The 14,567-nt window shown below is 40.9% G+C and overlaps 1 protein-coding gene across 3 annotated transcripts in view; it reads left to right on the top strand.

Annotated features, from left to right (window-relative positions):
* Window positions 1-14,567, top strand: part of CDH20 (cadherin 20) — an 82,165-nt gene that overhangs the window by 24,366 nt on the left and 43,232 nt on the right. For all 3 annotated transcript variants that reach the window (XM_045377969.3, XM_074022522.1, XM_074022521.1), the window contains 4 exons: window positions 2,408-2,702; window positions 3,590-3,709; window positions 6,149-6,316; window positions 10,525-10,712. In XM_045377969.3, coding sequence (XP_045233904.1) covers window positions 2,408-2,702; window positions 3,590-3,709; window positions 6,149-6,316; window positions 10,525-10,712 — 771 coding nt within the window. The remainder of the gene's footprint in view (window positions 1-2,407; window positions 2,703-3,589; window positions 3,710-6,148; window positions 6,317-10,524; window positions 10,713-14,567) is intronic.

Genomic DNA, 14,567 nt, shown 5'->3' with positions numbered 1-14,567 from the left:
TACACAATCAGCAGTGCCCTAAATTAAACCAATTTTATTAAAACTCCTATGCCACCATGCCATAAAATTACATACATACACTGTTGTATATGTAAACATACACCTATATGCATACGTATACATTTTTTAAATTTAAAACACCTTCTGAAATCCTTGTTCTGCCCACACTTCTGTTCCTCTGCCTGAGAACACAGTTCCGAAGAGAATAGATTTTCATTTCTTTGTACCCAGGTCCAAATGAAATGGCTTTCTATTCTACACAAGAGTTGGGCACCTCTACTGTTTATAACTGCATAAACAGAAGATTTGGATTGAAAAAAAAAAAAAAGAAAGAAAAAAGAAAATACTGTATACAAAATGAGGAAATGTGAGAACTTCATATTCTAAATAAAATAAGTAAAGTCCACAACTATTTTTTCAGTCAGTTTTATTCCCTTAGTTCCCTTTTCCAGATAAGACACAGCTGAGTTCCTCCAGGCAGCAAAACTGTTGCCTGCATGATTTGGCCGTGAGTCAATCTGAGTTCAGCTCAAAGCCAGCCACAGCCTCCAAACCCATCCCCGTCGGAGGCTGTTGTGGATGCATTTGCAGGTGTTTTATTGGTGATCATGCCGTTTAATCCTCAGAGTAACACTGTCTCAGCCATGCTTCAGGCGGCCTTCCGCAGCTTTTACCACGAGACTGTGCATGACAAAAAAGCCAACAGGTTGTTTTTCCTCTCTGCCACCCTCCTGGAGGTCTGCAGGGAGCAGAGAAGAGCTGAGTGTGCTAATACCGTTTTCTCCATTCACGTGTATCATGGCTGGCCCCATTTATGGCCTTCCTATGATGGGAAAAGTACTGTGCTGGGTGTCTCCAGTGCATTAATCTCTAATGATCCCAATGACCCTTCAGAATAAGTATTAGTGTTGTCCTCACATTTCTAAGGAAATTAATGGTTATAAACATAAAATAACTCATCAAGGGCCCTGAATTTATAACTGGCCTAGACAGTGTTCAGGCCAGATACATTGGACTCCCTGCCCCAGGCCTAATGCTGGCTATTTTATGAACTAATCTCATGAACTTCACCCTGGACTATGCAAAGTGCTAACAACCCAGGCAACAACGGAGTGGCTGACTACATTTAACTAATTGTTTTGTTACCACCTTTAGAAAGAGACCATTACCTATAGGGTTACTGAAAATTACAGGGTTCTTGCCACCTATACATACTATCTGCAATTCAGTAGATATTATAGATGCAGAAATACGTTTATAGGCCTGAGATTTTAAAAATATAGTACTCCTGGACTCCTTTTGAGAGTTATTAAAAGTATTTTGGCTGGGTGCAGTGCCTCACACCTATAATCCCAGCACTTTGGGAGGCCGAGGTGGGTAGATCACCTGAGGTCAGGAGTTCGAGACCAGCCTGGCCAATGTGGCAAAACCCCCTCTGTACTAAAAATGTAAAAACTAGCCAGGCATGGTGGTGCATGCCTGTAATCCCAGCTATTTCGGAGCCTGAGGCAGGAGAATCATTTGAACCCGGGAGGTGGAGGTTGCAGTGAGCCAAAATCATGCCACTGCACTCCAGCCTGGGCGATGGAGCGAGACTCTGTCTCAAAAAAAAAAAAAAAAAAAAAAAAGTATTGTGAGAGGGAATATAGCTGCATGGTCAGATAAAAGCATGTCCCTAACTCAACCATCCACATATAGATTTAAGTGACTCAGTTATAAACCCAAGAACCAGTCCCATCTAAAGGAGACACATACTGATGTAAAGAAACATAACCAGCAGTTAAATTCCATTTGATGCCTGAAACACAAGCCCAGTCCTACTGAATGAAACTACAGAACTAGGATCACAGAATGTGAGAAAGAATCCACAGAGGTCATTCACTTTTCCCACTGCAGTGCCCTTAACCTTTTTATAAACTACTTCCATCAGCTTATCAGCCAACTTGAATTGTCATAAAACTGTTTGATACTACAAAAATTATGGCAATTTCTTCTTTTTAACATGTTTAGGCTTATCCATTTTATTTTACTTTTATTTTTCTTAAATGGAAAGGTAGGATTCCTCCTTATGAAACTTGTTCTTATTCTAACATTGGGGATCTTCATTTTCCAGAGTTCCTGTTTTCTATACTTAATGGGGAGAATAATTTCATTTAAATAATGGTAAGTTCAGGATACAGAATGTGTCATGGAAAATTTTACTTATTCATCAACCTACATCCACTCCTTGACACAACCGTGTCCAATGCATACTAGTTCTTTGTAGACAGACTTATTAAACATTTGAGTTAAAAAAAAAATCTCCTTATGTAAAGGGAGGTTATAAGTTTGTAACAAACTGAAAATCAATGTGTTTTCTGACACCTGTTGACATCCATGATGAGAATTAGGTGCTTTCCTCTCCCAGCTTCATTCAGATATGGACAGGGGAGATGGATCCATCAAATACATCCTCTCGGGAGAAGGTGCTGGCATCGTGTTTACCATCGACGACACCACAGGAGACATCCATGCCATTCAGAGACTCGATCGAGAGGAAAGAGCCCAGTATACTTTAAGGGCTCAAGCCCTAGACAGGCGGACGGGCAGGCCCATGGAGCCAGAGTCAGAGTTCATCATCAAAATTCAAGACATCAATGACAACGAGCCCAAGTTCCTGGATGGACCTTATGTCGCCACTGTGCCAGAAATGTCCCCAGTGGGTAAGGTGGTGACTCACTGATTTTCACAAACAGCACCTCCTATACACACATACACACGCACATGCACACACACACACATGTAGGTACACATATATTCAGAACAGGAGAACATGACAGGAGCAGCTCACAAATTATAAAGCAACCAAAAATGACGATCAAGCCCTGTGGCTGGCAGGAAGCTACCTAAACACTGGAATCAAACAGAGCAAGTAACAATAACAATAAGCCTATTATTGTTTTTTAGTTCTGATTCTTTAAAAACAAAATATTAGCTAGATAGATAAATCAATAAATGGTTGAATAATATTTGTTGCATAAGGGAGAAATGTTTTGTTATTATCAAAAGAGCAACAGCGCTGGGCACGGTGTCTCACGCCTGTAATCCCAAAACTTTGGGAGGCCGAGGCAGGTGGATCACAAGGTCAGGAGACCCTGGCCAAAATGGTGAAACCCCATCTCTACTAAATACCCTGTCTCTACTAAAATACCAAAAAATTAGCCTGGTGTGGTGATGCACACCTGTAGTCCCAGCTACTGAGCAGGCTGAGGCGGGGGAATCACTTGAACCCAGGAGGTAGAGATTTCAGTGAGCTCAGATCGTGCGCCACTGCACTCCAGCCTGGTGACAGAGTGAGACTCCATCTAAAAAAAAAAAAAAAGCAATGAAGAGCCCAAAGGCTGTGTTCTTACCAGTCATTCAGAATTAAAGCACAAATAACTCTCATCCCTACTAAACAGGTACAAGGTAAGAGCTATGGAAGCTTGACCTAGAAGGGGACTCTCCCAATGAAGCAAACACATTTGCAAATGCTTTAAGATGGACCGTTCAGGATTGCATCCAGCCTTTAGTTATTACACTTGAACAGGTTTCTAATTCTCTTCCCCAGGTACCTCTGTCATCCAAGTGACAGCCACGGATGCAGATGACCCGACCTACGGCAACAGTGCCCGGGTGGTGTACAGCATTCTTCAGGGCCAGCCATATTTTTCTGTGGACTCTAAAACAGGTATCTGATGCAAGGGTCGACTCAGTGGTGTTTATTCCCTGATAATTTATAACTACTGCTATGACAGACCCAACTCTCCTTTTCAAGGACTCTCCAGGAAGCGTATTAACCAGAGAAGATTGCTATAAGCTTTAGGATTAAGAGAGCAAACTAGCACTGCCCTGATGGGTAAGAGCAGTGCTATGCATAGACAATGGGCAGTGTCTACATGGAGAGGCAAAAAGCCCCTTTGCGTACACACACAAAGTAGCTCCCCACTAGCCTTCAAAAAATCCTATGGTTATATTTATTCCCAGGGACTAAGGTCTTTTATAACCCCAAGAAGACCCAAGAGGATTGACACATTCATCTGGGTCATTAGAGAAATAGAAGCATTGATTGTGAAACTGGAAAGAGCCTTGGGAGAATCATCCAGTCTGTCACCATTTGCTTAACAGATAAAGCAATCGGGAAACAGAGCTACTAAGCTCATCTAGTGTAGAGCGGTCTCTTGACACGTGGTCTGATGTTCTTTCTATTGAACCAACCACTGTGCACTCAGCAGTGAAGTCCAAAATGAATGGTTGCTGGGGTAGACAGGTTTTGATGAGGGAGGAAAGACCATGTGGGATGTGGCCCCCAAAAGGCAGGTCCTGATTGGGAAGCTCTCACAGGGAGGACATCAGAGAGAGCTGAATGGGTGAGGAGCAATGTGGCAGAAAATGACAAACAGAAGTTTGCTGTTTTGTTTGCTTATTTATTTCTGTCTTACCCAAGAGCTTTGGCTACAGAATTTATGTTTGGATGTATGAAAGCTTTCATTTAATATGTTTGAGCTTGGCAAAGTTATTGTGATGTCATTATTTTATACTTGTGCCAAGCTTCCCCTCTTATTACTTTCATAAATGATGCCATATTTGAACTTCCCAATAATCTTGTAAACTAGCAAAAGATATAGGAAGCATTATTACTTCCATTTTATATGAGGTTAAACATGGGACCTAGGAGTAATTAACAAGGAACCTGAGTAAAGAAACAGCCACAGAATAAAGTTAATGGTGAACACTCAAAGACACCTCTTTATTTGAAAAGAAAAAATACATTTCTATCATTAGCAACCTGATCGAATTTTTTTCCCAGAAGTCCTGAGGGAAACCAGACATTCAGAAAACTGTATCATAAAAGTAGTAAGGGAGTGTAAATTAGGAGGAGGAAGGAAAAAAGACTGCAGTTAGGGACTTCTATAAAACAGTAACTTTAACAATTCTACTAAGGGCAAGGGGGAGAATGAAGAGATGAAGGGTGCCCACAGGGAGGAAAAATACAGGGAGGAAGAGGGTAATGTGTCCTTTATATCCTAAGAAGAGTCTTACATTATTTTGACAGCTCCCGGGGGCATCTGTAGTGTTAAGGTCAAAAATACATGAACAGATAGTTATTGCTGTGCCCATGGGGAGCCTTTTAAAAAAGAAAATGCTGCATATACCACTTGAGAATGTTATTACTATAAGGCAATACATACATTATAGGAGTAAACTGGGGTGGATTATTATTCCCAATCCCTTCCATTTTCATGCAAAAGGTCTACCTAGCCAAGAGTCATGTTGTAAAGCTGTAGTAAATAAGTCTTTAATCTTTGCCTAGAGTGTATAGAAGTCAACTTTTTTAAGCTGAAGGGTCAAAGGGGAGATAAAACATTACTGCACAGGCGTGGCAGGATCACAACACATTTCAACGGATTGTGGTGTAGGCCCCTCTTCTTAAGTGAAACCGTATCTGCTGCTTGCTGTCTGGGGAAGTTCATCTCTTATGCATGGTAAAAATAAACAGCTCACAGAGCATCTTTCATGTCCTAGCTCACAGAATTCAGTAAAGCACAGAGGTAAACAGAAGAATATCACAAAACAGAATGAATACGTAACAACAGGAAAATCCAATTAGAATTCCAACCCTGCTTACAGGTAGTAGGGAGGCAAGAAAATGCAGGAATGAGTTACCTAAAGAAGAGCCATTCACACAACAAGGGCTCTAGGGGCTGAAGAAACTGAAGGAGAATTATCTAAATTCACAGATTTGTAGACATATGAGGCTTTGTTTTCTGGACCCAAAGACCCCAGTTTTCCTTGGTGAGACAGAGCTGCCAGAAATCGCCTTGGACTGCAATTTCCCAGATCTGTAAGAGAAACACTGCTGCCACCTCCTGTTCACTTTCAGTAATGCTGCCAGAAGAAACCAGCCCTCTGAGCTCTTCCTTCTGGAATAAAATAGTTTTCATTCACCACTGATTTCAGTACAGCCCATTTTTGAAGTTGAGATTTCTTACCTCAAATTTAAAAGCACAGGTGACTTGCACCTCACTTCTAGGCATTAACAGTGCACCAGGGAGACACCTAGGAACCAATCTTTAAAAACTGGTCCTGTGGTTTTATTTTCAAAAACAAAGTCATTTCTATCCTGCAGGTGTAATTAGGACAGCGCTCATGAACATGGACAGAGAAGCCAAAGAATACTACGAAGTGATTATCCAAGCCAAGGACATGGGAGGGCAGCTTGGAGGATTAGCTGGGACCACAACAGTCAACATCACCCTCTCAGATGTCAATGACAACCCACCCCGCTTTCCTCAGAGTGAGTACCTAACCCAAGAGAGCACAGACCTCGGGCCCAGAGATTACAGAGGTGCGGGAGAAAGGCCAGTTTGAGTTTCCTCATTAAGTTCAATTATCCATAGATTACTTTCTTACATTCATCATGCAATTCTCGCATAACTATTTCCCTTCAGGGTTCCAGCTTCCCATAGTACTAAACCAGGATTTCTCAAACATTTTGTTTCCATTTTCTCCTCCCTGTGAAATCTTTTTACTTTCTTTCCTGATTTCCATGCCCACCCACCCTACATAAAATGCAATACTAAGGAATAAGGTTTGTTGGGGAGAACTGACCTTCAGTGGGCCACAAACTAGCAATAGCTAAGATTTTTTTCATCACACCCCTGCAAACCTATTTTTGCCCCCAGGGGGGCAATACTGATCCATCGAGAATGCATTCACTGATAGCCAAAGCTGTAGATGGACACATCCGCCCATGTGACAATCTTCACCAATCATTCCAGTAGCTACCAAGCACTTGTTTGGTGAGAGCACAGGGCGTGAAGGGCACAAGAGGCTTAGAATTCAGTCCCTGCCCTTGTGAACCTTCAAATCCACTTGGGAGGACACATTCTACACACAGGAAAATTAACCCATAGTAGCACTTGGTGCCACTTGAATAGTGCAAAATGATGCCTTCATATAAACTGAGAAGAATGAAGCCTCCACAGAAGGATGAGATTTCAACAGGGGGCTAAAGAATATAGCAGGTTTATATAGGCAGAAAAGAAAACATTCCAGAAGGGGAAGTCATTCATCTATTCATTCATTCAAAAAACATTGATTCCAGGCCCTATTCTATGAATGAATCACAAAGCCGTGTACAGACAAAACAAGGTCTCTACCATCTTGGAGCTCACTGGAGTAAAAACCTGCATGGAGGAAAAAACATCCTGACTGGAAATAAGTTTTCAATGTCATTTTATGTTCAAAGACTCCTAAAATTAAAACCGGCTCTTGCAAATGTGCTGTATCTTTAGTGGAGGCACATTTTTGAGCGAGAGGGAGACATAAAGAAAGGCTAAATTTGGTAGCCATGTAGCGGAGAGGTTGGCAAGGCAGAGACTAGGAGCAGGGGAGTCGGTTAGGAGACATTTAGAGTGGTCCAGACTTGAACTGCTAAGGACTTAAGGAAGTAGCAGGAGGAGTGGAATGGGACAAATAAGAAAACATGGACTTCTGCCTCTTGATTTCCTGACTAAGGGAACCGTGGCAAAGGGTGGAGTCAAAGATGACAACAATGTTTTCACTCTGGATGACAGGGAGAAGGACTGTACTACTAATAAAAATAGAGGATGCATAATGGAACGAGTGGTAGTGTAGGAGGGAGACAAATTCAGATTTGAATATGAAGTGACAGCAGGACAATCAGGTTGAATGTCCTTAAGGAAAGTGGAAATATAGAGCTATGACCATGGAACAGAGCCCAGGAACGGAGACGTGAGTTTGAGAAGCAGATGCCTGAAGGAAGCAGCAGGAGAAATGAGAGCAGGAAGTACAATTCCAGGTGAAACACTTAGCTAGGGAAATGGAGCTTTAAAAAAAACTAAAAAGAGAAAGAGTCTAGCCAGACTAGCCAGACTGTCAGATGAATAGTTGCATTCTGAATCAGTCAGACCAAGTGAACCTTCCCTTGTATCTATGTAAACACAGGAGAGCTCAAATATTTACAAGCAAACGGAATATACAAAGTCCCATAAGCATTCATGATGGAAAAAGCAGGATATTAGATAAGCATTTCACAAAGGGTGCAAGTGAGTAAGTTCCTAAGTTGCTTGGTCTGACAGTGCAGAATACGAGAGCATCAAAGAACAGTCTGTGAAATGCCACATGGATGGACTTTGTGTTGCTTTAGTGATCCTGTGGGTTCCATCTTCATTACTTCATGAAGGGCTCATATTACTCACACTACAGACTATAAATTCTTAAACACCCTTGAACTATTTGGCTTTTTACATTTGACACTAGACAGGTGTCTCTGATGGAGGCAGAAGGGACAGTACAACCAGCTTATTACATAGCTCAGGTTATTACATAGCTCAAAGGTAGATGGATTCTGACATATTGCCAGGAGTCATGTTACCCCAAACATGGCAGCTTCACAATAGCAGAACACAATACAAGGATTACTGGGGTTTTAGCCTTGCCTCCCAAACCAAGATCTTTTTTTTTGTTTTTCTGAGACAGGGTCTTGCTCTGTCACCCAAGCTGGACTGCAGTGGTGCAATCACAGCTCACTGTAGCCTCAACCCCCAGGATCAAGCAATCCTCCCACCTCAGCTCCTGAATAGCCAGAACGACAGGTGCACACCACCATGCCCAGCTAATTTTTGTATTTTTTGTAGACATGGGATTTTGTCATGTTGCCCAGGCTGGTCTTGAACTCTTGGGCTTAAATCATCTGCCTTCCTCAGGTTCCCAAGGTGCTGATATTACAGGCATGAGCCACCACACCCAGCCCCAAAACAACATGCTAACACCATTCTAAAGCACACATTTTAAGTTGTCACTTTTTCAAAATATAGTTTTAATGGAGACTCTAGGATAGAGTGGAAGTATGGATTATGTTTCATGGAAGACAAAACAGAAATGTAAAAAAATTTAAATCTCTGTGTCTCTATGCATTCTACACACATTATCACTGCTTCCTCCTTTTTAACCTTTTAAAACTTTGCATTCTCTCTTCATTAAATAGTTCCCCATCTATTTGCTAAAACTAAGTTTGGATGACCTTGATATTCCGTAAACCTATCTTGGCTATACTCTTATGCCTAATTAATCTAATGAGTCCTCATTGTAGGAATTCCGTTTTGCTTCTTTTTCACAAATATTACTATAACTGATTATGGAATATTGACAAAATGACATACCTACTATTTTACATTGAACAAGCTCAGTCACCTTTAATAGACCCAAATATAATGAAACATCAAGATCTCAAGCTATTTATTTATAACATAATGTATCATGTTGATGTTTAAACATATAACATAGCTTGATTGGGATGAGGAACATTGTAGGCAGATGCTTGTTTTTCCCAAAAGTTCTGCAACAGCAAAGTGTAATCCATCAACAACTTTGGAAGTAAATGGAAAGAGATCATGAAATCCAATTGCCTGCCAGCTTAATACAAACTTTAAAGATTTCCTGGCTCATGTTTGTAAAGAACAGGCATCATTTCTTCTCCTGTGCAAGGCAGGGTGCTGTGAGCTGGCTGGGTGCTGTCAACCTCCCTGAATCTTTGTGAAACTCAAGCCCTCACACCCGAGGCTATAGCTTACAAAGCATATTAGAATAAAAGGGAACACGTACATATGGAAAATGTGATTGTGTGATTTTTCTTTGTTATTTAGTCAGTCACATTGTGATTGACAAAATAACAAAGAACGTCAAAAAGCTGAGCCCCAGAAAAGGTAAGTTGGTAAAAATACGAATTCATGGAGATGAAAGTGAACTAAATTTAATTGTGAGCTTAGGATGTCATGTCCAAAAGGAGATGACCAACTCTGAGAGTCTTACATATGTGAGAACCTTTTTAGTATTTTATTCTGGAACAAGAAAACAAGAAGCATGAAGGATCTGTCCATGGAGAGGCAGCCCGGGGCAGTCTCGGGTACAAGGACACACTGAGGGGCAGCACATGGAGCTGATGGAGCTTGCTCTCCACGGCTGCTCCCCCTTTATAGATCACTAATCTCCATGACCTCTGAGCAAGTGGTCATAGAGACAGGCACTCAGCACACGGGCCAGGCCCTGAAAGAAAAGGTGGACATTTGAAGTGAAAACAGAGTAAATACGCACTTTGTGACCACAATGTTTATCACTCTCAGAAGGAACTGCAATTTAAGGAAATACTTCAGTTCACCAGGAAGTACTAAAAGATTTGAATGCAAGGTACTTCCTACCACTCAAGCTACAGTCACTAGGACTAAGTCGTTCTGCTTTCACCCTGTTCTACTTAAGCTTTTTTGACTCCTCTTTATTGAACATCCAATACAGGCTATGGCCTGTATGACTGTTTGCTCAGCCTTTCTGGACCTTAGTTTTTATCTGTGAAAACTCAAGTTTTACGTTTTGAACCCAGAAGAAAGATATTTTGCACAGCACCCCTGATAAGATATGATAATGATGAGGCATTTTTTATACTGACGGATTATCAAGAATGCGTGTCCTGGCTTTTCTTTGTAGAACATTACCAGATGAGTGTGTTGGAATCAGCTCCAATTAGCTCCACTGTCGGGAGAGTGTTTGCCAAGGACTTGGATGAAGGCATAAATGCAGAGATGAAATACACTATTGTGGATGGAGATGGTGCAGATGCCTTTGACATTAGCACAGATCCCAATTTCCAAGTTGGTATCATAACTGTGAAGAAGGTAATCCAACTCCTTTTTCTAAACCACTTTCATGGGTGCTTTGAATGTTTATGAAATGCTAGTAAGGACTGTTGTATTATTGATATGCATTGCTTCAAATCCTCTGATAAAAGCGCTTTCCTATTATTTTAAAAAAAAAAAAAGATCAGAAAACCTCTTAATCCTTATGTTTACATGCAAACACTGGCTGTGCCATCATTTTACTGAAAAGGTACCAGGTCATGATAAAAATATATTATAAATATATTTCTAAATACATTCCTTCTACCCAGCCACTTAAAAAACTGTTGTAGCTTAATTTTCTAATGATGTTAATGACTTGATCAATATTTGCACTTGAATAACACATGCATTGTAACATCCCATACATACCAATAAAGCAAGCCATAATATTATTTATGAATCAATAAATAACATGCAGGCATTTTTTAATTGTTTCTCAAAGATCTGTAAATTCTAATTAAACTTGAAAAAGCTTTATCAAACATACCTGCTAAATGGCTGTTATCACTTGAAATTCCTTTGTTTTATAAGGTACCAAGATAAGCTACCGATCCTTTCTGTGACATAAAGCACATATGGATATACTCAGCTAGAAGATAAAACTTTTTAAAAATTGAATCTTTAACTCCCTAGCAAATACATATCTAATGAAATACATTAATTTTAAAACTCATTGACTTAATTTTCCTTCTCTATGTTGAATGCATTTTAAAACCCAATATATTTTAAATGATATACTCAACAAATATTTATTGAGTGCCGCCTATGTGCCAGATATTGTTATAGGCATTTAACATAGAGTAAGTAAAACAACCAAAAATCTCTGCCCTCATGGAGTTTACATTCTAGCAAGGGAAGAAGACAATCAAAACATCAAGTCACTAAAGTAGTTTATTAGAAGGCAATAATTAGGCCGGGCGTGGTGGCTCAAGCCTGTAATCCCAGCACTTTGGGAAACCGAGACGGGTGGATCACGAGGTCAGGAGATCGAGACCATCCTGGCTAACATGGTGAAACCCCATCACTACTGAAAAGTACAAAAAACTAGCTGGGCGAGGTGGCGGGCGCCTGTAGTCCCAGCTACTCGGAAGGCTGAGGCAGGAGAATGGCGTGAACCCGGGAGGCGGAGCTTGCAGTGAGCCGAGATTGTGCCACTGCACTCCAGCCTGGGCGACAGAGCAAGACTCCGTCTCAAAAAAAAATAAAATAAAATAAAATAAAAATAAAAATAAAAAAGAAGGTAATAATTGATATGGGGGGGGGCAGAATAGAACAAAATAAGTGAGGCCAGGAAACCTAAGATGGTTTCCAATTTAAACTGAATGGTTGGCTAAATGCCCATCAATCAAAGAGTGGATTAAAAAAACTGTGGTAAATATATATGATGGAATACTACATAGCCATAAAAAGGAATGGACTAACAGCATTTTCAGTGACCTGGATGAGATTGGAGACTATTTTTTTTTCTCCTTTTTTGAGATGCAGTCTTGCTTTGTCACCTAGGGTGGAGTACAGTAGCGCAATCTCGGCTCACTGCAACCTCCGCCTCCCAAGTTCAAGTAATTCTCCTGCCTCAGCCTCCCAAGTAGCTGGGACTATGGGCACACACTGCCATGCACGGCTAACTTTTTCTATTTTAGTAGAGACAGGGTTTCACCATGTTGCCCAGGCTGGTCGAGAACTCCTGAGCTCAGGTAATCTGCCTGCCTCAGCCTCCCAAAGTGCTGGGATTACAGGCATGAGCCACTGCGCCCGGCCAATTGGAGACTATTATTCTAAGTGATGTAACTCAGGAATGGAAAACCAAACATCATATGTTCTCACTGATAGGTAGGAACTAAGCTTTGAGGGCACAAAGGCATAAGAATGATACGATGGACTTTGGGGACTTGGAGGGAAGAGTGGCAGGGGGTGATGGATAAAAGACTACAAATATGGTGCAGCGTATACTGCTCAGGTGATGGGTGCACCAAAATCTCACAAATCAGCACTAAACAACTTACTCATGTAACCAAATGCCACCTGTACCCCAATAACCTATGGAAAAATAAAATTAAATAAATTGGGTGGTTGGGACTGGTATCACAGAGAAGTGGCATTTATGCAAAGACTTACAGTGAGCAGAGTCACACCACTGAGTTAAGCAGGTTGACAGTGTGGGAGGTTCACTATCAGTGACTCTTTGTGAAAAGCGCACATGGCAGTCCTAAAGAGAAGAGAATGGGCATAAACTATTGAGGAAAGTGTTCCAAGCAAAAGGACCGCCATTGCAAAGGCTCTGAGGTGGGACCATGCCTGCTGTATTTCAACAACAGCAACGGCGGGGTCATAAGGCTGAGTGGAGTGGGGGACTCTTAGGAGATGAGGTCTGAAAAGTAACAAAGGAACCAAATCATTTAGGACCATATAGGCTAACTATAAGGACTTTGGTTTTTACTCTGAAGGATTTTTAACAGATGTATGACATGGCTGGGTTTTCATTATAAAATACTCAGTAGGCTGTGTTGAGGTGGGGGGAGTTTAAGGAGAGAAGGATGGAAAGAGGGAGACCAACCGAGAAGCTACTGCAATAATCCAGGTAAGAAATGATGACAGTTTCACCTAAGTAATGGGAATGGAGGTGATAAGAAGTGGTCAGAATCTGTACATAATTTGAAAGTAGAGCCAACAGGATTTCCTAAAAATGTGGATGAGGATATGGAAGAAAGAGAAGAGTCAACCGAGCAACAAGAAGAATGGAGTTGCCATTAACTGAGACAGGGAAGTCTGCAGGTAGAGCAGGTGGCAGGGGTGACAAGTATTGGAATTCAGTTCTGGACATACATGTGACACTTGCAGAGTCTATTAGACATCAAGTAAAGACATGTCATGGCTTTGGTTTTAAGAGTGAGGAGTTTGTAGAAGGGTTCTGGGCTGGAAATATGAATTTGGGAGTCATAAGCATATAGATGGTACTTAAAGCAAATAAAACAAATGAGATTGCAAGGGACTGAGCATAGACAGAAAGAGGACAGTGCAACGAGCCCTGAGGCACCCCAACATGAAGAGGTCAGGAGGAGTGTAAGGACAGGCAAGGAGACTGAGGTGCGACCAGGGAGGCAGGAGGAAAATGGAGGAAGTGCAGTGTTCTGAAGGCATGAAGAATGCACTTCCAAGGGATAGAGTGATCACCTGTGACAAATGCTGCTACAGGTCAAATAAGAACATCAGGAATTCACCACAGACTTTAGGAACATGGAGGCCACTGACAACCTTGACAAAACCCACAGTTATAACATTAAAATGTAACTCAAGTTAACATGCGTTTATAATAACTTTTTTCTATGCTATTTGACAGAACTGAATTAATACTGCTTGAGAAGGGAATAAGGGACGAGTTCATATGTTTGTTCTGTATTTATTTAAGATGCAATCCATCACAGCAAAGGAACAGAATCACAGCAAAGGATCGAGAATTCCACCAACCAGAAATCTTTCTATCCTGTACACAATGATCTTGAAACAATGCAAAAGGCTGAGATTAACTTCTAAATTATCAACTAAATCTAGATGTCATGAAAATACTGTAATTTCTTATTCTCATTCTTTGAGAATATCACGTTAGAATTATAATAGGTGATTAAAATAACAATACTATTTTGGTATACGTCACAGGTTCCCCTACTATGTCGTATGCCTCAAGTAAACAATAATACGTTGCTAACCATAACTAGTAACTGTAAATAAGGGAAATGCTCAAATTTTTGAATTACTGGGTTTTCCTTCTTCTTTTTTTTTTTTTTTTTTTGTTTGTTTGTTTGAGACAGGGTCTCACTCTGTCACCCAAGCTGGGGTGCACTGGCACAATCATGG

The sequence above is a fragment of the Macaca fascicularis genome, chromosome 18, assembly GCF_037993035.2.
Source record: "Macaca fascicularis isolate 582-1 chromosome 18, T2T-MFA8v1.1".
Taxonomy (NCBI): Eukaryota; Metazoa; Chordata; class Mammalia; order Primates; family Cercopithecidae; genus Macaca; species Macaca fascicularis.
Note: the sequence above shows the minus strand (reverse complement) of the source record. Positions and strands in the feature narration are given on the sequence as shown.